The 20,923-nt window shown below is 44.9% G+C and overlaps 1 protein-coding gene across 2 annotated transcripts; it reads left to right on the forward strand.

Annotated features, from left to right (window-relative positions):
- The first annotated feature begins 3,663 nt into the window (after positions 1-3,663).
- LOC134454724 (UDP-glucuronosyltransferase 2C1-like) lies at positions 3,664-18,144 on the forward strand. 2 transcript variants are annotated; one of them, XM_063205880.1, is made up of 7 exons: positions 3,664-3,752; positions 5,817-5,991; positions 6,803-6,997; positions 12,571-12,755; positions 13,667-13,871; positions 15,187-15,759; positions 17,292-18,144. In XM_063205880.1, exons 2-7 carry the CDS (start codon positions 5,824-5,826, stop codon positions 17,607-17,609), a joined length of 1,644 nt encoding a protein of 547 aa, XP_063061950.1. In that variant the 5' UTR covers positions 3,664-3,752; positions 5,817-5,823; the 3' UTR covers positions 17,610-18,144. The 2 variants fall into 2 exon arrangements, with proteins under 2 accessions (XP_063061950.1, XP_063061951.1); XM_063205881.1 differs by having other exon boundaries at positions 3,698-3,761.
- Positions 18,145-20,923: the final 2,779 nt, after the last annotated feature.

Below are 20,923 nucleotides of genomic sequence, written 5' to 3' on the forward strand. Positions count from 1 at the left end.
GGACCCAAGACCGGCCTTTTTGTCTGGTTGCGGACCCAAGACCGGCCTTTGTGTGCAGTGTTGCCAGATTTTCTACGAGAAATAAGCGACTGGTGTCGTGAAAACCAGCCCAAAAGAAACGACTGACTGGCGTCGTGAAAACCAGCCCAAAAGAAACGACTGACTGGCGTCGTGAAAACCAGCCCAAAAGAAACGACTGACTGGCGTTGTGAAAACAAGCCCAAAAGAAGTGACCTAAGGGCCTAGTCAGAGAAGACATTTGCAGGGGTCTGTGTGGCAGCTAAAATCCACACAAGTGACCAGTTGGGAGTTGACAATGTTGTAGTAGGGTAACTTGTAAGGATGAGTGAGAAAAAACGAGTTGCCATTCATTGAGAAACATTAAGTTACACACATCCAAATACATTCAAATCACCGGCAGAACATAAGAAAACATCAAGCCTATCCCTGAAAAGAACAAGCCCAAAAAAAAACGCAACCTGCGACTTTACAAAATATAAAGCGACTGCTCAAAAAAGAATTGGCAACTCTGTTTGTGTCCGGTTGTGGACCCAAGACCAGCCTTTGTGTCTGGTTGCCGTTGTGTCTGGTTGTGTTTTGTGGTAAAGTCACAAGCGGGGCCCTTAACATCCTAGATTCACATCCTTGTTTCTGTTTTTCTGAAACCCACCAGCTTCCACTGTCCTCACCTCTACCCCTGATTCATTTAGCTTTCGTTTCAAACTTTGTCTTACGTTTTGGCCCAGTGCATACCCTTCAGTTTAGTGGCCTTCAGTGCACACATCTATCAAGTCAGGAAGTTACTTAGAATTCCAGAGACCCTAACATTTTATTTTAGCATTAGCACAATATATCACAAGTTAACAACATCAAAAAACAGATACCGCAGACAATAAAAATGTGGATTTTCACGTCAATGAATATGAATTAGAGAAACCTGTGCATTAGAGCAACGTTTGAATAAAAGGAACCTTGAGTTCCATCTTCCATTAAGCAAGCCCTCTAGTCTGGCCTCAGTACATTTAATTAGGACGTATGCATTCTGGAAATAAAGCACTTAAAGGGGTATGCCACTATTTTGGGGCTTAATACAGTTAAAATCGTTGGCAGGGGTTTATAAAGATGGTAAAGTGTTATTTTTTATGTTAAGCGTTGTCTTGCTACAAGACAAGTTAAAAGAGGGTGTATAATATATTATCTATAGCATGCTACACAGATCCATTGACTTTCACTAGCTTAGCGACATGCTCCCTCTTTTAACTTGTCCTAACACAAGACAACGGCTTACATGAAATATATGACACTTTACCACCTATATAAACCCTGGCCAACGATTTTAACTGTATTAAGCCCCAAAATAGTGGCATACACCTTTAAAACCGTGCAAAAGGAGGTTAGTCTAGCTATCCTTACCGATCTGGGACAGTTGGACCTATACTGTAAATGTCTACATCAATAGAGCCCACTGCTCTACTGACACCAATCAGGGAAGCTGACAGTGGGGGGGACAAAGGGGTCAGTTGTCCTGGGCCCAGGCAGAGAGTGGAGCCCAGAATTAGGTCATCATTACATTGTATGTATTGGGTAGGGGGGCCCTTTCAGCCAAAGCTGTCAGTGGCCCTCCCAAACCTCTCAGCGTGACCAATACTCCTCCGCCGGCACCGTTGGGGAGAGTAGAGCCGTAGTAGCCTTATGCCGTGTACAGACCAAGAGCGAACGGAGCGACGGAAGTCATTATTTCTCTATGGAGGGCACGCGACCAGCGCTACCTAAGCGAATTCGCCAGGGGCGAAGCTTCCTAAGCGACCAGAGCGAATTTTAACGATTAAACAAAATCTAATCGTAGACGAATTCGCTATGACGCGGTTCTGTGAAAAACAATTGGAATGTTCATATCAACGAATGTCCCAGCCTGTCAAGCCAGAGCCGTTATGTGATTAGCTAAATCAAACATGTCAATGCTGCGTCTGGAGTGAATACAGCTAATTCAAGGCGAAACTTCTTCTGCTACCCACGCTACCAGGCAGCGTAGTTCGCTCTTGGTCTGGACACGGCATTACATATCCTAAGACTTTCAGAGTATATTTTTAACACAGCAGACTCCTTACACAGTAGTTGAAGTACTGGCACATGATTTATAAAGACAACACACTATGTTTAATAGTAGCCTACTCTCACAGGGCAGGATTAACACACAGATATGGCTAGATGCAGCCTAGGGGCCCCCACCAGCCAGGGGGGCCCCGATCGGAAGGGAAAAAAGGGAGGGGAAAAAATCTATGAACAAATCAGTAACGAATTACATTTTTTTTTTAAATGACAAAATAGACATTCTACTGAGACTCGCTTGGTTGTGTATCCCTGGAAAGTCACCTGTGAAAAGCTCAGTCTGTACTGCACAGCTGAAAGGTCGCTGTTTGACATCTGGGCCTACTTTGGATTGCATAGAAAGATGACACTCACATAAAGGCAATGTGACTATGCTGGTAAAATAAAGGAGACATTAAATAGAGAGATGTCACTCACATAAAGGCAATGTGACTACCCTGGTAAAATAAAGGAGAAATAAAAACAGGGAGATGTCTCTCACATAATGGTAAAGACAGCACTCAGCATTCACTGAGACAGCAGCTGGGCCTCAGCTGAGTCCTGAATGGGGAATTAGTATGGTATTGTCTTCATGTACTGGGGAATTAGTATGGTATTGATCTTCATGGGGAGTTATTATGCTAGGAATCTTCATGTACTGTATGGGGAATTAGTATGGTAGGGATCTTCATGTACTGGGGAATTAGTATGGTAGGGATCTTCATGTACTGGGGAATTAGTATGGTAGCAGTCTTCATGTAGTAGTTCAGATACACCGCGCTCTTCCGTGTGGTGCGTCTCTAGTTGAATAACTTGGAAGGTGAAAATTAATAAAGGGAATTAGTATGGTAGGGATCTTCATGTACTGGGGAATTAGTATGGTAGGAATCTTCATGGGGAATTAGTATGGTAGGAATCATCATGGGGAATTCGTATGGTAGGAATCATCATGGGGAATTAGTATGGTAGGAATCTTCATGTACTGGGGAATTAGTATGGTAGGAATCTTCATGGGGAATTAGTATGCCAGGGATCTTCATGTAGCCTATTGGGAATTAGTATGGTAGGATTCTTAATGTACTGTACTTTGACTTTTTGGTTTTTTTAGAAGGTGAGTCTCCGCAGCAGTTCTACAAGTCTGGACAAGCTGCAGGTATATCCCAAAAATCCCTGCAATGCAACCCAGTACTTTTCTCAGGCATGCATCTCCCGTCCCGCAGTCCCAGTCTACCAATCAGCTGTGTCACATTGCAAATGAGTCGGTATTGTCTTTTGTAATGCACAGCTTGTCACTGATACCGATTTCGTTGTTGTTTTATTGCTCCATGATACTGGAGCACTTTGAACTTCAAGGCAAACAAGACAGGAGAGCAAGAGAAGCGAACTGGAAAAAAAAAAACCTTTCAAGCTTTGTGTGCAGAGTGGGTGTATTTTTCAGTGTGGGTGCGTGTGTGTGTGTGTGTGTGTGTGTGTGTGTGTGTGTGTGTGTGTGTGTGTGTGTGTGTGTGTGTGTGTGTGTGTGTGTGTGTGTGTGTGTGTGTGTGTGTGTGCGTGCGTGCGTGTGTGTGCGTGTGTGTGCGTGCAAATGTGTTTGACTGTTCATGCTTTGCTGCTTCAAAGTGCAAGTGTGCGGTACAGGTGAGCGTGGGCTACAGGCAGTAGACGTGAGTACAGTATCCTTTTTCCTCTACTTTGTTCTCTTCTCTGTACACAGTAAATGTTGTGGTGTTAATTCAACACTTCAAGAGTTCATTTAAGTCCAAATTATGTCAAATCAACTCTCTAAGTGTTAAATGAGCACTGCAGAATTTACTGTGTACGGGTCATGGAGGGTTCAGCAGCAGCTGAAGCAGCAAAAGAACTAATTTGTAAACATCACGTAGGCCTACTGTACTGTATGTGCATCACGTACGTATGTGCTCGTGTAACTAAGACTGTCGAGCACAGTGTTGCCAGATTGGGAGGGTGCCCGCCCAATTGGGCTACTTGGGATGAGCGTCGGCGGGCAAAAACGGGAAAAATTGGCCATTTGGCGTTTTTTTAAGCCGTTTTGGGCCCATAGAAGTCAATGTAATTTGTTGAATTTGGGCGGAATTTAGCGCATTTTGGCGTTTTTTGAGAACCTTTTGGGCGGGATTTGGTCAGACACATCTGGCAACACTGGCTGAGCATTGTGTGAGTTGGGGCTGACTGTGGTTACTGAGACACAGGGGAGAGGTTATAGAGAGGTGTGCTACCCACACTCACTGCTGCAGAGGGCAGGGTTGCCAGATGAGGCTGATGATTTCCAGCCCAAAAAATGCTCAAAAACCAGCGTAGAAGCTCAAAATCCCGCCCAATTCTATTGATTTCTATGGCTAAAATTGGGCGGGTTTTTCTGCTAAATGCCATTTTTACCCGCACACGACCATCCTAAGCAGCCCAATTGGGCGGGAAACAGCACTGAAGTGAACCAAAATAGACAGAAAATATTGCAGTGGGGCACTGCCTCACCCACCTAAACGACTATTGAAGAATTATTCAAGGCTATATCAATGCATTGCTGCTGTTTGGGCATGATATGAAAAGGGTAGACTGATTGAGTACTGTGGCTGTGTTATCATTTTCTTCTTATACTGTATATCCACTTAAGACACGACATTATAAATTAGCTGTTACCCGAATAGCAATGACCACTTCGCAACGTATTAATAAAGGCCCTGTGCACTGCCATAGTACTGTAGAAGTTAACTTTCAATGTCTATTACAGCGTGCCACAGGAGGTATGGCGCGCATTAAGGGGCTACATTAACAATGTTTATTTGTATCCTGCCTTCTGTAGTACTTGAATGTGTTTAGTAATGCACCAACCCTATTTAGTTGTGAAAGCGGGAGCATAAAATAATAGTTTGGTATGGCCTGTGTCAAGGGGGCCTTGGCCTGAAAATACCAGTATATGGTCGGCCTTTTCATAGTTAAGTTTGGGCTACCCATTGCAGAGGTTATGAGGTACAGTAGGCTATGTGCTACTCACTGGGTACAGTACGCTATATGCTACGACTAGTACGCTATATGCTACTCACTGGGTACAGTTGGCTATGTGCTACTCACTGGGTACAGTTGGCTATGTGCTACTCACTGGGTACAGTTGGCTATATGCTACTCACTGGGTACAGTTGGCTATATGCTACCCACTGGGTACAGTAGGCTATATGCTACTCACTGGGTACAGTTGGCTATGTGCTACCCACTGGGTACAGTTGGCTATGAGCTACCCACTGCTGAAAAGGTTAAAGAGAGGTAGGCTTTGTGTGAGAGTAAAATGGTTAAGAGAGATATGCTATGTGGTTACTGCAACAACACAATAAAGATGTTTAGAGAGATAGGCTAATGTGCTACCCACTGCTGAGGACTTTTTAGAGAGGTAAGCTATTGTGATGGATGCCAACCAGCAGAGTTCGACAGTAGAACCAGAGATTCTATAGATAAGTATATAGAGATATACCAATGTAATAGGTTGCTATGGGCACTAAATGTGACCAGGTTCCAGTCTGCCTAAAGGGGCGTGTCATAATGCTCCTAGCATGGAATAGAACAGTCCTTAGGTCTGCCTAGGTCAGCCTAAAGGGGGATTTCCCTCCCCTCCCCCTTCCAATAATAGATCCCGGAAACAATGTGCCAATGGAACCTCTCTCTCTCTACTCTCTCTGGTATAACGTTAGTAAACCTTCCTTATCTTTCGTCTTCAGATCGACCATGAGCCATTCCACCTGTCAGCGTCTTCTCTCCCCGGCCCTCTTCTTCTTCCTTCTGCTGTGGGCGGCCATTTTGTGTCGGCCGTGTGAGGGAGGCAGAGTGCTGGTGGTGCCCATGGAAGGAAGCCACTGGGTCAACATGAACCTGCTCATCCGGGCACTGCACTCAGTAAAAACACCAGTTGCCTTAAATATCTCAGTCACAATTTAAAGGTGCACTGTCTAATATCTTTTATTTCCAGAATTCATGCTGCCCATTCACAAATGTTACCTTGTGCACGAATACTTACCACCATCATCAAATTCCAAGTATTCATTATGACTGAAAATTGACTAATGACAAAGTTACTTAAATTGCATTTTTCATGCATAAAAAGGTGGATCTTCTCTGTGTCCGCCATTTTGAATATCCAGACATTTTTATTTGCAATAAACTTTACTTTGGGCATACTAGTAAATATTAGTTCATCATTCTGTAAATACTGATGAAAAGACCACATTTGGACACATTGGACAGCACAGTTTCAATGCACCCTAAGTCTTTTTTCTAAGCCTAACCCAAGCAACTCCCTTTTCATGCTATTTGCCCAGTCATAATGAATGTGATGGTTGTGGTCAGTTTTCAGGATAAAGGTAACGTGTCAATGGACCGAATGCATTCTGAAAACAAACAACTAAAAATATTACACAGTGCACCTTTAAGCTTTCTCTATCTCTGACTGTGCCTGTCCATATGTTATGTATTTGCATTAATTCAACTCTCCACAGTGTTATATATAAACTACTTTATCTGGGGTTATATAATTTAACTCTGGAATACTAACACTAACACCTCTGTGTATCTCCATTGTTGTTACACCATGGCCCGCCACGGACGATTAGCCCCGGCCCCATCCACAGTCTATGAACTTATATTTAGCTTATTTTGGGGACTCTTTTCTCCATACTGTTATACTTTCTTATGACCATGATTCATGCAGAGAGGTCACTCGGTGACGGTGCTTCGCTCCAGCAGGAGTTGGTACGTGAAGGAGGCGTCCCCACACTACAGCTCTGTCACGGTGGCCGTGAGCGAGGGCCTGGACGAGGACTTTGCTCACCCCATCATCCAACGCCTCATCCAGGCCCAGCGCACCAACAGCTCCCTACTCAACTTCATGGGGCTCCATGCTGAGGTGAAAGACCACATCACACATTCCCATCGTCGTTGTAGAGTAGTAGAGTAGAATAGAGCATCATGTATTGATCCCAGGGGGAAATTAAGTTGTCAAGTAGCATACATACATACGTAAATACAGAAGACATTACCCCCATCCTTACACGTAGATAAACCATATATAGCTCCGCTTACATACATTAAACCCAAAGCAGGTCTCTCACTATCAGATGCCTGAAGATCAAGGGTGAGCGAAACGTTGCTTTTTAAATAATAACGCTTATTTTTTCGGAGCTTATTGGCAATGTGCAGACCTAGCTCCTTCAACTGTGTCTGGCACCTGCAGAATGTGTTTCTGGATGTGCGCACCCTACCCAAAACTACCTCACCCGTGCAAGGGGACAGTCTGATACAGCCCCCCAAGGGAACAGAGTGCCGAGACGATACCATGCTCAGGGTGTCTCAGTCATGGAGCATTGGTTAATCACGTTAGCACTGGTTTATTGTTCGTAATTTCAAATTCCTTGTAAATGAGAGCTTGCGGTAGTTCTGCCAGGAAGACGAAAGTCACGTGCGCATTTTGCAGAGCCAATCAGCGTTCACCATTTCCTTTATAGTGACGTGTCTAACTCTCCCCTCTCGCTTGCTCAGGTATGGCCGGTTCAAAATCTGTGCGCGCCAAAAACTTTATGGGTACAATTGCAGCCTATATCGCCTCTATTGATGTTTTCAGGAATATTATTTCGCTGTCGCCTCTCCTGCCACTCATGCTTAGCAATACACACTTTGCAACCGAAGGTCCCGTGCCATTTCACCAGTCCCTGAGGCTATTTTGATTGTAAAACCGTTTAGGGATATCGCCGCTGCGTCCGGGAAACTGACTTCGGATGCGTCTTGGTTACATTGTATTACTTTTCTGGAATCTTGCTGCGTTCTCCTCTGCCCCTGTCTTTCATGCGCGTTAGTTTTAGTTTCATAGTTTTTCGACTACTGGAATCCCGCGGAGACATCGGAGGTGAGAACAGTGTAAGGAGGCTCACCTGATGTGGCACCTGCAGCCGCCGACAATCGACACTCCCTTCCCGGGAATCGCCCTTGCTCTTTGGTTGCGTAAGTGCCGCGAGTCCGTGAGGTTTGCCTCTCACGTCCTCAGGGAAATCCCTTAAAGTATCGACTGCTTTATGCCTACTTGCAATACATTCTCAGTTATCGTCATGCATTTTACTTTCATGCCTAGTCTCGCTGCCACTGTTATTGCCTATTTCTCACTGGCTGCTTAACTCGTGGAGTGCTCCCTGTAATAGCCTATCGGAGTCAGTAGTCATGTTTTCTTTCTTGACCTAATGTCTTAAGTTAGTGGTTTATGTTGTGATTGTTGATTGACTGATGTGCTTCGCACGGTGATTGTTGATTGAAAGTGTCTGCTCCCGCCCTCAGTCATGCGCTTTATCACAAGAGGTTTGGAAGCCCTTTTATCCTGTCTAGTCGTGCGTTTTACCTAGAACCATGTCGCCCATACAATTCATTGTTTCGGTTTCGCTGTCGGTACGGCGGGACATTTGGACTAGCGCTGGTGGAGTAGCGTTCATGATGATAGCCTACAAGCCATTACAAAGCGCATCCTTGCGATGCTTTTAAACCACGCCTGTTCTATTCTATTCGCGATGGGCTTTCTCCAGCGACATTCGCCTACTACAGTGTTTCTCAACCCCTTTCGTGTCATGCACCTCCTAAGCATTTTCATTGTGCCATGAGTTCCCCTAACTCTTATTTTACATCACAGTTTCTATTCTAGCGTGACTATGCTCCATGCATTTGTTAAATTACATTTTTCCAAGTACCCCTGCAGTGTGCTCGCGTACCCCTAGTGATATATGTAACCCTGGTTAGGAAACACTGGCCTACTACACTAATGATGCTAGTTGGCCTTATTTTATAGTATGCTTTTATCCATTGTGTATCACGGATGGTTTAGGAACAGGTTTCGTCTAGTTATTACTGTTGACTTCTCTTTACTTTATTAGTGTAGCTACACAGTGTGTCCATAATGCTCGTGCTCTAGGTTTTACTGCCGTCTTTAAATATTGTCTGTTTCACTTCCCTCATCCATCCATTTAGGTATTTCCGTTAGTACCTTGGTCAGGCGCACTTGTTGTCCAGGTTGTCCCAGGAATGCGGGTAATCTGGATTCCAAATAATGGTTTTAAAATGTTCATAGTCGGGGATGCAGCCATGCGCCATCATTTCCCAAGCAAGAACTTGTGTTTCTCTGAGTGGCATGTCTGTTGAGATTCGGGATGCATCATAAAACTGCCTTAACAGTAACCTGCACAGCAGTCAGCCTGAACTAGGCCTTCCGCTCTTTTACAATCATGTAGAATGACTGACTGCACGGTTAACAATGCCTTAATCTCTCGCCAATTTCGTTCTTTTGTCTCCCAGGATGTTTCTAGATTTGCTACTGATGTGTGGATGCCGCATGCCGCATAGTGGTCGACGCCACCACCTGGAGACCGTATGGGGAGTCTGTGACTCGTGGAAACATTGCACATAGCTTGTCGTGGCTCAGAGTGCAGCACACCTGTATCAGTTAAAATTGCTGAAAGTGGACCAGGGATGTTTTTTGGGGGGGTTAATTTGTAGGCTACTAAGCTTTAAACGGCCCACGGCCCTATATGCTGCATGCCAGTCCTGTCAGTGGACCACAATGCTCGCCTAGCCGTGGCAAAGGAAAAGGATAAATGCTTGCCTAGCAGTAACAAACATCGACTCCGCTGCTGACCATAAACTCTGTTTTTCTGTTTCCAGGAGCTCAGATGGTCGTGCTCCTTCACAGGTTGGGTCCCATTGCCATGCGCACACCCAGAGATTCTATGCTGCATGCACTTCCTTCTGTCACGTCTTCAGTCATTACAAGTTAGACGGCCTGGCAACTTCAACATGTCCTCTCAATAGGACGTTCAAGTTGGTTTTTTATTGTCAATTTCTTTACATGCACTGGTCATACAAAGAATTTGAAATTAAGTTTCTTGCTTTCCTATGCAGACTTAGTCTAATCTAGGTAAGGACATAGACAGTGTAGACATAGACAGTACTCATACATGGACATAAGACAGTATGGACATAGGCAGCGCTCATACAGACATTTAAAGTGCAAGACTGAACAACAAAAGACTTGTAGAGAACATGCATTATGAGGAGGTATTGTCATGCTTTTCTAAAAGTCCTTTATAGCGTTCTGACATACTAATCGTAGCATTTTGAAGAAAAATAAATATTAAAATAGGTCTATCAAGTACACCAGCAGCTGTGCGCGTGTGTGTGTGTGTGTTTAGTGCAGGTAGAAAGTGCGGTGTGTGTCTGTGTGAGTTGTGTGTAAGTTTTGCTGTGTTCTGGCTTTACGTGTACCTCCGAGACTCTGTTTAACCTAATTTGTTTTCGCTCATCTCTATTCACCTCATAGGGTACGTCTAAGTCCATTCTCGCGAGCGTCCTTTTCCCCGCAATCCCACACTTCTCAGTTATCCCTGCCCATCGTCATGTGTAGCAGCTATATGCCTTGCATTGTAATTTTTGTAAAGGCTCTTAGCTCAGCGTTCTCTTGTAGTCTCACAGTGTAGCGTGGTTATTTCATTGGCATTGCTGCACCGGTAGACCGGCTGGGAGAGGAGCTAGGAAGTAGAGGGCTCAATTCTTGTTGACTGATTTGCATTTGAACTGAAATATTTCTTTCAACACTTAACCCTTGCACTGGTAGCCTACTGCATGTGGGAAACTCTGTTTTTACTTCGCACTTGATCTTAACTCAGCATATAGGCCTAAGTAAAGGACGACATCAAAAGACAAGTGTTTGCGCGCCAGCTCCGTGACTCCCCCACAGGCTCGCATGCATTGCTTATAACGGACCATAGCCTACGGTTCACTTGGGAAGCTCAAGTTTGGGCAGGCCTGTCTAATGCTCAATAAGGTCATCTCTCTTGCACATACATATCAGAGCTGGTTCTTTTACTAGTAGGCAATTAGGCCATCACTCCCCGCCCTTTACACCCTTCTACATGTGTCGCACCACCGTCGCCCTTTTGTCTGTCAGGCCTTCTCTCGCTCTCATACTGCTCTCCATAAAGGTGTCCATGCCTTGTTGGTTGCCCCCGGGAGGGCTTCTGCACCATTCTGCTGCTCCAAGAGCATACTGTATATGCCGCTCGCCTAGCCGTGGCTATTAAAGGAACATTTAATAAAAATGAAGCTTGCCTAGTCGTGGCAAAGTAGCCTATGTAGAAATAACTAGGGCTCTTAACACCTGCCAACCAGCCAAATGCCGGTGAATGTTCAGTTTGGCTGATCTGAAAGGAAAACCTTCAAGCCACTTTTTCCTATTGGTGAGTATGTATTCGGGTAGCAACATTATCTTTTACTAGCCACCTTGGCTGGTTATATGAAGTGACATTAGAGCCCTGTAAATACTGCTCGCCTAGCCGTGGCTAAGAAAGGGAAATGCTGCTTGCCTAGCCGTGGCAAAGACAATAGGGAAAAGAAATAATGCAGCTCGCCTAATTGAAAACGTCATTTTCCTGTGCAGCTTTCCATGTGAGGGTCCTTCTGCGTGTCTGCATGACCTTTTGTCAGTCTGCTACAACTACTGGTGGTGGTGTTGGTGTATTACATGTCTACAGTGTGGCCACTAGGGGTGGCTGTTCCCGCATACCTTCATAATGTCATGTCTATCTCAGTTATTCTCCCTTCCCATTATCTGCTCTAGGTGGGTTCCAGTCGTCGCCTACGGTGGGTCACGTGTCTCCTCTTCTCATTGTTCTCTGATTTTGGGGGTAAGTTGCGTTCTTCTCTCAGGATTTTAATCTTTATCGACAGGATTAAAATCTGGCCCTCTTAGTTTTGGGGGTTAAAGGTCCAGTTCCTGCTGCACGGCTACAGCAGGCTCTCCGGGATCTGCTGGCGCAAGACCCGGGCTGATGATTGGACCTACGCCAAAGACTATCTACCCTCTGTCAATTCTATGTCAACAATGTTAACATTAAATCATTTAAACTATTTCATCTCTCTGGAGTCTTTCTGGCTGAAATGAGAGCTTGCGGTAGTTCTGCCAGGAAGACGAAAGTCACGTGCGCATTTTGCAGAGCCAATCAGCGGTCACCATTTCCTTTATAGTGACGTGTCTAACTCTCCCCTCTCGCTTGCTCAGGTATGGCCGGTTCAAAATCTCCTCCACCATCCCCACCACCACCAGGTTGGTCCAGTCTTCCTGTCCGGGGGGTTAAAGATCCAGTTCCTGCTGCACGGCTACAGCAGGCTCTCCGGGATCTGCTGGCGCAAGACCCGGGCTGATGATTGGACCTACGCCAAAGACTATCTACCCTCTGTCAATTCTATGTCAACAATGTTAACATTAAATCATTTAAACTATTTCATCTCTCTGGAGTCTTTCTGGCTGAACTCTAGGAACAAACTGTCAATGACAATTGACTTGACTTGACTTGACTTACTTCCCCACCAGCCTGGCGGGTTGGGAGTCAAATCGGCAACTTTTGTGCAACAAGTCTGATACCCTAACCACTTACCCATGACGGCTTACAGGTCTTCAGGGCCATGGAGAAGGCCCATCAGATCACCTGTGAAATGGCCACCAACCTGTTCGAGGACAAGGACTTGGTGAAGAGACTAAACGACAGCCGGTTCGATCTGATCTTGACCGACCCTTGCATCGGCACCGGGATAATCCTGGCCCAACACCTTCGTCTGCCGCTGGTGTACAACGTGAGGTGGGCAGGGTTGCCAGATGAGGCGGTTCTAAGGGGTGGCAGGGGGTGGCATTTACCCCCCAGAAATATGATTTGCCAGCCCAATTAAGAGTCCTGATTGTGACCAATAGCCTTAATGCTTGACATCATTTCAGACATAGAACTTTAGGTTGCAGGGTTTCACTTTAAGGGATTCACTGTATCACGTAAGTGTGTGTGTCGATTATATAGCGTTTATAATTTTGCCTTAGTGTAGGAGCATGCCCCCCTGAAATACACCTCGCCACCCCTTTGCCACCCCAAGAATAAATGTCTGGAACCGCCCCTGTTGCCAGATGAGGCGGATGATTTCCAGCCCAAAAAATGCTCAAAACCCGACTAGAAGCACAAAAATCCTGCCCAATTCTATTGATTTCCTATGGCAAAAATTGGGCGGGTTTTTCTGCTCAATGGCATTTTTTTCCCGCACACGGCCATCCTAAGCAGCCCAATTGGGCGGGAAACAGCCCAATCTGGCAACACTGGAGGTGGGCAGTGGTGGGCAAGTTGCTAAAAAACTGTAATACAATACTGATTACATGTTAGTTACTGTATTTCCAAAATAATCCCTTATTCATTACATTATGACTACATTTAAAATTTAAATGTAAGGCATTACTCTACTTTTGTATTACTTCAGTTACTTTTGCCAAAATAACTGTAGGCAGTGAACACCACAGTCAACACCATTAAAATCCAGGTCACTTACAATGCATTGTAACTTGGTAAATATTACAGAATTTTGCCCTGTAATGCCTTACATTACTGCGTTACAGCAAAAATACATGACAGTAATTAATTATCATTACTTTTGTGATGCGATACTCCCACTACTGGAGGTGGGTGACGAGTGGTGCATTACAGTAATTAATTATTACTTTTGTAATGTGCAGGTGGGTGACGAGTGGTGAGGGCCACCTGGCCATGGCTCCCTCGCCGCTCTCCTACGTGCCCATGACGGGGATGGGCTTCTCCCACCGCATGACCTTCACGGAGCGCACCAAGAACATGCTCTTCTACCTGCTCAACGACCTTCACCACCGCCTCAGGCTGTTGCCCCAGTACCAGGCCGTCTGCGATCGCTACCTAGAGCCAAAGGTCAAATCATTTGTCCCACTCAGAATTAATTGGAGATGCACCGGATCCTAATTTTTAGGATCCTGCCGGATACCGGACCCACTGCTTAAGATCCTGCCGGATCCGGAACCGGATACCGGATCGTACGAAAGAGTTGAAACACATAGCCTACCCGCACACGTGGGCCCTTTTTATTACATCGGCTCAATCTATTTTTTAGACTCATTGACTTACTGCCACACTGGCTGCACTGGCCGCTTCCAAAGGGGTTTCACTCCATGCAGTGATTGGGGTTGTGAAAGACTGAAAAACCTAGACTACGTAAAAAGTAGAGATGCCCCAGATCCTGATTTTTAGGTAACTGCCGGATAATGGATACACGGCATAAGATACTTCCGGATCCTGTGAAAAACCCTATTATCCTGCCAGATCCGGAACCGGACCCTGGATCCTGTGCATCTCCAGAATTAATGTTAATTTTACTCTTTTGGGCAGGGTAACATTAATATACTAGAGTAGAGTAGCGACCGCTACCTTCAGCCAAAGGTGTTAGAGTAATTTGGCTCTCCATAATGTTGTAAATACTGCATTCATCTGCATATACTATATTAATATACTTTGAAATATTCTACAGTATACACACTAGTGTTAATATGACTCAATCCAAAGGCAAGGTCTACAAAGTAAAAAATGCCAGTGTTAATATACGTAAATCTTAACCCCTTAGGACACGGCATTATAAATTACCTGTTACCAGCATGGCAATGACCAAGTCGTAATGTATTACTAAAGGCCCCGTGCACTGTCATAGTAGTGTAGTACTATAGTAGTTAACTTTCAATGTCTATTACAGCATGCCACAGGAGGTACGGCGTGCATTAAGGGGCTACGAGATAAAATGAACTCCCCTCAAGCGTAGTGTTAATTTTACTTTTTGGTCAGTGTACCCAGTGTTAGCCAGTGTTACTCAATATTGTGCAAATAGTAAATAGTAGCAAATAATACTGGACCTGTCGTGTGTAGTTGACATTACAATGGCCATGTGCAAAATGTTACATTGACATTTGAGTGATTTGGCTCTCCATGGTGTTTTCAATACTGCATTATCTGCATTTACTATATTAGTTTACTCTGAAATATTGGCACCCCTTTTTCAAATAAGTAAGTCATTTTGTTACTGTGCCTCTTCATCTCTGTGCATCTCTGTTTATCATATCTGTGTATCTTCATATCTGTGCAGCTCTGTGTATCATATCTGTGTACCTTTATCTTTGTGTATCTCTGTGCCTCATATCATATATGTGTATTTTTTTTTGCTGTGTATCTCCACCTGTAGGTTGACTTCTACGAGCTGCTACAGGGTGCTGACCTCTGGCTGATGAGGGTGGACTTTGTGTTTGAGTTTCCTCGTCCGACGATGCCGAACGTGGTCTACATGGGCGGCTTCCACTGCCAGCCCGCCGCGCCCCTTCCCGCCGCCCTCCAGCGCTTCGTCCAGAGCGCGGGGGACCACGGCGTCATCGTCATGTCCCTCGGAACCTTCGTCAAAGAGCTCCCGGCGGACATGACGGACGCCATCGCCGCCGCTTTCGCCCAGCTGCCGCAGAAGGTCGTGTGGAAGCACGCGGCGGGCCGCAAGCAGCCGCCCTCGTCGCTAGGCAACAACACCCTTCTGGTCGACTGGATGCCGCAGAACGACCTTCTGGGCCACCCGAAGGTCGTGCTTTTCGTGACGCACGGCGGGACCAATGGGATCCAAGAGGCCATTTACCATGGAGTTCCGGTGGTAGGACTCCCTCTCTACTCCGACCAGTACGATAACCTGGTGCGGATTCGGGAGCGCGGCGCGGGAATCATCCTGCCCATCAACCTGGTGGATAGCAGCAGCTTCCTCCACGCTTTGCGTGAGGTGTGTATCGTAATATCACCCAGTGAGCAGACGGAACGTCTTCTGATTGGCTGAGCAGGTGTCCTTTATTCCCCAGTAGCAGGACACCTATGATGTCATGCGGGCGTGCGGGCGTCCAAGTTGCTTCTTTTCTAACTTTCTGGCGAAGTGCCGTTACTAGTTCTATCGCATCTGGTTGTCTAGTCAAGACAGCGTTGTTAGTTCTATCGCATCTGGTTGTCTAGTCAAGACCCCGTTACTAATTCTATCGCATCTGGTTGTCAAGTCAAAAACCCAGTCGTCAATTCTATCGCATTTGGTTGTCAAGTCACCCCAACATTCTGCGCGCGTCCTAACATGCCTCCGATAGAGGCGCCTCTCACTAGATTAGGAAGTGGTGCCCATAGCAACGTACCAAGCGTAGTGGTGAATCTACTTTCTCACGAAGCCTTAGATCAACATATAATAAATTAATACTTAAATGCTGGTAACCGGGTGATAAGCGGAATAGCGGCCTTCGAAGTGTCCCGATATCTAGGGAAAATGGACTTGGCGAAGCGAACAACCCTTTGGCTGCGCCGTCGGGCTGTTTAGAACGCTCCGCCTCGTCCATTATTTCCCTTGATATCGGGACACCTCGTCGGCCGCTATTCCACACATAACGTAATACCTGGTGGATAGCAGCAGCTTCCTGCAGGCTTTGCGTGAGGTGTGTATCAGGGCTTGACACTGGCACCTGCCAACCGGCCAAATGCTGGTAAAACTTGGCTGTGGCTAGTAACAATATCGGTCTCACTAGCCACTTTGGCAGGTATTCTTATTCTTTGATGTGACACATCACAGTAGATGTATCCATTGTTTTAATTTGGAAATTTAAATGCAAGGATATTGTAAAGAAAAATAAACTGAAAGCACAACTCTGGCTAGGATAAGGACTAAATGGCTAGTGACTGGGGACAGCCACTAGCCACAGTGGCCGGTAAGCAAAAAAGTTAGTGTCAAGCCCTGGTGTGTGTAGTAATAACGTAATATCTGTAAACAATTAGCTCCTCCTGATCTATTACAGAAAAGCTTACTCATAGGACTGTTACCCAGGGTTGCCAGGTGAGGCTAATGATTTCCAGCCCAGAAAATGCTCAAAACCCGCCTAGAAGCACAATAATCCCACCCAATTCTATCGATTTCTAGGGCAAAAATTGGGCGGCCATCCTAAGCAGCCCAATTGGGCGGGAAACAGCCCAATCTGGCAACACTGATGTTACCCTATATGGGGACTTCCCCTGATTCAAATAATAAGAATACCTAGTAGAAGTAGTTGGGCAGCCGTGACCTAGTGGCTAAGGAGATGGGCTTTCAGATCAGAAGGTTGCAGGTTCAAATTCAACTTTCTCATTCCATGGCTGAAGTGCCCTTGAGCAAGGCACCCTAACCCCACACTGCTCCAGGGACTGGAACCCTGTACTAAAAATAACTGTCGCTTTGGATAAAAGTGTCTGCTAAGTGTAAGGTAATGTAATATAGTTCGTAAAGAAAAACTAAAAATGTCTCTCTAGGTGCTGGACAAGCCACGTTACCGCGACAACATGAGGAGGCTATCCAGGCTACATCGAGACCAGCCCACCAAGCCCCTGGACAGCGCCCTCTTCTGGATCGAACACGTCATGAGACACAAGGGGGCCGCCCACTTGCGGACAGAGTCCTACAGGTTACCATGGTACTCGTACCGCTCGGTTGACATGGTGATGGCTCTGCTGAGTGCTGTGTTCGCGATGGTGTTGGTTGCTATAGCGTTGGTGGTTGCTGTGGTTGCTATGGTGAGACGCTTGCGTCTGACACTCCGCTGCAGAGGTGTAAAGTCGAAAAGCGACTGACGGTCAAACTTTCCATGGACTCACCCTAACAGTTGATGTTAGACGGTTAAAATGTGTCTAATAAACAAAGATAAACAAGGACAACTATAGCAAACATTAAAATGATTGTCGTCGATCTTGAAAATTGGTGTGACCCTTTCCTTTGTGTAGTGGTTTGACAGAGATATCAGACATTAACACTGTGTAGACTAAGAAAAAAAGTGTGAATTAAGGTTACACTTTCATTGACCTGTCCTGTCTGCATAACAAAGACATGGGCAAGGCGTCAAACATACCAAAGCCGAACGGAACGGACGCGAGACGAATGTGGTCTTTCTCCTTAGTTTCGGCCGATGTGTTCTACTCTGCCTTTCACACTGACAGCGTCAACGTGTTCATTACCATAGTACTACTCTACTATGACATTACACACGGCCTTTAGTAATGCACTACGACTTGGTCATTTAAAGGTTCATTTCCATACTACTACTCTACTATGACATAACACACAGCCTTTAGTAATGTACTACGACTTGGTCATTCTGGTAACAGCAAATTTTTTTTACAGCCTGTCTTAACGGAAAGCCAGTTCAGACCAATGATTTGCGACTCGACAAGATTTATTTTCAAACATTTGTAAATGTTTTGTCTGTAACTGATTCATTAATAACGGCTAATAAGGTGTTTCTTTCTTTTAATTTTTGCTTGGGGCCCCACTGACCCTAGAATCGCCTCTGTCTGGCCATTCAAATGTATGCTGTGAGGATTTCAATTTTCTGCTCGTGTCAGAACGGCAATAAAATATGATTGTCCCTTGTCACATTCAGGTGATGTTCTGACACAAATCAGAAAACGAGTTACATTCAAGCCACACAGTGTGGCTTTAGCAATGAAACAACAATATCTATCCTCATCAGCCTTTAGAGGAAATCACCCTACCAACACACACACACACACACACACACACACACACGCACGCCCAGCCCGCACACAACGCACACACACACACACACACACACACACACACACACACACACACACACACACACACACACAAACACACACACACACACACACACACACACACACACACACACACTACCTCCTTAGGACATACCCCCTCACACACACACACATGAACGCACGCATGCACGCGCGCACACACACACACACATACACACACACACACACACACACACACACACACACACACACACACACACACACTTTGTGACAAACGTCTGTGTCATTACAGGGACCAGAGGGAAACTGGTACGAGGAAGAAGAGAGTGACTAACTGCTGGGCTATATGAATGACTAACCACTGTGCTTTATAAATTCTTTTAAACCTCCTCCGCTTCATCGTAAAGTGCCAGGATATGGCTTATCGATCTAGATTCTAGAGCAGTGCTTCTCAAACTTTTTCGGATCGCGGAACCACTTTGTCCCCCCAAAAATGTTCAGGGTCCACTTGTCAATTGTCTTGTGACATTACAAGGCTGTGTTATTGTGGTTGAAGATCAGACTTTCGCTATTTTTAGCTTTCTAATTACGAATATAGCCTACTACTTGCTTGTTCCGGAAAAGTAGAAATCCCATTGAGGACCACCTGAGCTTGGTTGCGGACCACCAGTGGTCCCCGGACCACACTTTGAGAACCTCTGCTCTAGAGCTATTTCTGTTCAAGGACTCCGACAGGAAATAATGGAGTACTACACTGTAAAAAATATCACAAGTTTACCAGCCGCCTCAGGATTCAAAGTTAATTTACTCGTAAATCCTTATTGTAAGTTGTGTGGCACTTTGAATAGCAGTTTTATGTTCAAAGCGGCACACAACCTACAATAAAGATTTAAATTAACTTGAAATCCTGAGGCCTCTGGTAAAGTTGTGATGTCCGGTTAAACCATGCTGTTTCTTTACAGTGGATAGCAGAATCAATTCATTATATAAGTTATCATGACTGATATTATTTTTTACTGTCTACACATAGTGTTTCTCAACGGGGGGCGTTGGAGAGCTCTATGGGGGCGTTGAGGATACAGCTGAAAGGGGGCGGTGCTTAGTAGCCATAGGGGGGCATTAGACCATTTAATTTTGCTATACTAATGGGGGGGCGTTGTCAGGCTTATAATGCAAAGTCATTTGACTTACGAAAGAGGGAAAAAGGCAGTTATCTGATAACATCTACATACAAAGTGTGGAGAAATACAAGTTTGATGGCTCTTTGTTTGAGATTGCCTGTTGCGAGAACTGCTGTGTGATTAACGGCCAGTTGATGAATCATATGTGCTCTTCAGCAGATAACAGATAATGAGCTTATGATCTCCACGTCGTCAGCAGCAAATACTCAACTGGATGGCAGAGCTCTGGGAAGACCGTATCATTATTTTGTGTCTATGAAATCTCTCATACTTCTAGGTAATGTTCAGGTAAAAAAAAAAAAAAAAAAAGTTAAAGGGGTATGCCGCTATTTTGGGGCTTAATACAGTTGAAATCGTTGGCTGGGGTTTATAAAGGTGGTTAAGTGTCTTATTTTTCATGTTAAGCGTTGTCTTGCTTTAAGACAAGTTAAAAGAGGGAATATGTCGCTAAGCTAGTGAAAGTCAATGGATCCGTGTAGCATTGTAGCATGAAAACTTAACATGAAAAATAAGACACTTTACCACCTTTATAAACCCTGGCCAACGATTTTAACTGTATTAAGCCCCAAAATAGTGGCATACCCCTTTAATATAACTGGATGAATAACCGGAACGATGTTTTGTCTGTATGCATCTGTATGCATGAAACTGTGCTGTCTACTGCCAAATTTGCTGTTTTCATGAATACTTACTGAATAATAAACTAATATTTATGACTAATAAGTATGACCAAAGTACAGTACGCTCTCCAGCTAAAAATGTACATTTCTGGAAAGTAAAAATGGCGGACAATGGAGACGATCCCCCTTTTCATGTATGAAAAATGCTATTTTCCCACACATAATGAATACTTATTCAGTGGTGGCGGGACTTATTTGTGAAAAAGGGAACATTTGTGAATGGGCAGCCTGAATTCTAGAAAGCAACTACTAAAATATTACACAGTGCACCTTTAATAACAAACAATAAGAGTCATATCAGAGTTGTGAAACCCTAAAGTGAAAGCCCATCTGGGAGACTCACATTGTAATCATGACACAGCAGCACACCACAGCACATGACGAAATAGTTATGATGTGGTTAACCTTTTCAAGCAAGTAAGCAGTGAGTGGTGCTGTCCCAAATAAATACTTAGAATCAAATAAAAGGGGGGCGCACCTTGCATACATTTTTCTTTATTTTGTGCACAGA

The sequence above is a fragment of the Engraulis encrasicolus genome, chromosome 8, assembly GCF_034702125.1.
Source record: "Engraulis encrasicolus isolate BLACKSEA-1 chromosome 8, IST_EnEncr_1.0, whole genome shotgun sequence".
NCBI lineage: Eukaryota > Metazoa > Chordata > Actinopteri > Clupeiformes > Engraulidae > Engraulis > Engraulis encrasicolus.

Coding starts and splice junctions, on each gene's coding strand:
- LOC134454724 (XM_063205880.1), top strand. CDS start 5,824: ATGAGCCATTCCACCTGTCAGCGTCTTCTCTCCCCGGCCCTCTTCTTC. Junction 12,756..13,666: donor CCGCTGGTGTACAACGTGAG/GTGGGCAGGGTT, acceptor TGTAATGTGCAG/GTGGGTGACGAGTGGTGAGG. Junction 13,872..15,186: donor ATCGCTACCTAGAGCCAAAG/GTCAAATCATTT, acceptor CTCCACCTGTAG/GTTGACTTCTACGAGCTGCT.